At 65.6% G+C, this 1,401-nt stretch overlaps 1 protein-coding gene across 1 annotated transcript; it reads left to right on the top strand.

Annotated features, from left to right (window-relative positions):
• Window positions 1–539: 539 nt before the first annotated feature.
• Window positions 540–1,396, top strand: LOC127752083 (juvenile hormone esterase-like; the record flags this gene model as incomplete). Its single annotated transcript, XM_052276639.1, has 3 exons — window positions 540–787; window positions 867–1,010; window positions 1,097–1,396. Coding segments are annotated over exons 1-3 (528 nt in total), but the record flags the coding sequence as incomplete, so codon positions are not given.
• Window positions 1,397–1,401: the final 5 nt, after the last annotated feature.

Below are 1,401 nucleotides of genomic sequence, written 5' to 3'. Positions count from 1 at the left end.
CGCGAGCGCGTTGCCGATCACGGGGTACATGGGCGGCCCGGGCAGCTTGTCCGTCATCCGGCGGATGCGCCTGATCTCGGACACGGCGCGGGACAAGCGGGCCAGTGGGGCGGCCAGCGCCAGCGCGAGTCCGGCGGCCGCCAGCAGCAAGAGGAGGACGACGGCGATCATCTCCTGGGGGAGTGAGCAGCAACACTGAAGTGGGCGCGGACTAGAGCTCTGACTTTCGGCGCTTGCCACCTGCCCGAGTGAACGTGGTGGGGGGAGGTTCGATGAGTTGCCTACATTCGAGGTGGCACAGTCGGTACTCTACTCTCCGCCGCTCTCTATCCCTCGGTAAAGGAGGGATCGGCCTGTCGAACATGTTAAATCCGAAAATAAATGGTCATGACGTCAAATTAATTTAATAACTGCGACGGGAACCCTTTTAACTGTTAATCGCGGGAGAGGCAGGCGCCTGTCGTTTTCCAGAGCGTAGCAGTAAGTCCGAGCTCTAGTGGGGGTAAGTTTTTGCACGACGAAGTTCTCGGTCAGTTTTAGTTGTGTAACTGTTGTTCCCCGCCCTGTTGCAGGCCGCTCGCTGGCCGCCGTGCTGCTGGCGCTGGCCGCCCTGGCGCTGCTGGCCGCCGTGGAGGCCGACGGCGTGGACGGTGTGGCGCCGCCCGAGGTGACCGTCGCCACCGGCCGCCTCTCTGGGAAGTGGATGTCGACGAGGGACGGTAGGGCCATCGCGGCCTTCGAAGGGGTGCCCTACGCCGTACCGCCCCTCGGAGAGCTGCGCTTCAAGGTAAACGACGGGGGTGAGAGGTCGCGTGGGGGCGTGACTTTACTGACAGTCGCGTGACGTGTGGTGTGTTCCGTTGCAGCGGGCTCGCCCGGCGGAGGCCTGGGAGGGCGTCAGGCAGGCCGTGCGGCCCGGCTCCATGTGCGTGCAGAGGAACCTGTACTTCCGCGAGGAGGGCATCGTGGGCTCCGAGGACTGCCTGTACCTCAACGTGTACTCGCCTAAGGTACGTTGCGTGCTCTCGCTCTGGGTGGGATCAAGTAACGCCTCACCCTTCCCCTTCCACGGACACCCACCTCACCTCTGTTGCAGGTGGAGCACGCCGATCCGCTGCCTGTCCTGTTCTGGATCCACGGCGGCGGCTGGCTCTCCGGCGCCGGCGACGTATACGGCCCCGAGTACCTGCTGGACCAGGACGTGGTGCTGGTCACGTTCAACTACCGCCTGGGCCCGCTCGGGCTGCTCAGCACGGGCGACCGCACCGTGCCGGGCAACAACGCGCTCAAGGACATGGTGCTGGCGCTGCGCTGGGTGCGCGACAACGTGGCGGCGTTCGGCGGCGACCCGGCCAGCGTGACCGTGTTCGGCGAGAGCGCCGGCGGCGCCAGCACGCACCT

This window comes from Frankliniella occidentalis, unplaced genomic scaffold (genome assembly GCF_000697945.3).
Source record: "Frankliniella occidentalis isolate FOCC.00 unplaced genomic scaffold, Focc_3.1 Scaffold3767, whole genome shotgun sequence".
In the NCBI taxonomy this organism is placed as follows: Eukaryota; Metazoa; Arthropoda; class Insecta; order Thysanoptera; family Thripidae; genus Frankliniella; species Frankliniella occidentalis.
Note: the sequence above shows the minus strand (reverse complement) of the source record. Positions and strands in the feature narration are given on the sequence as shown.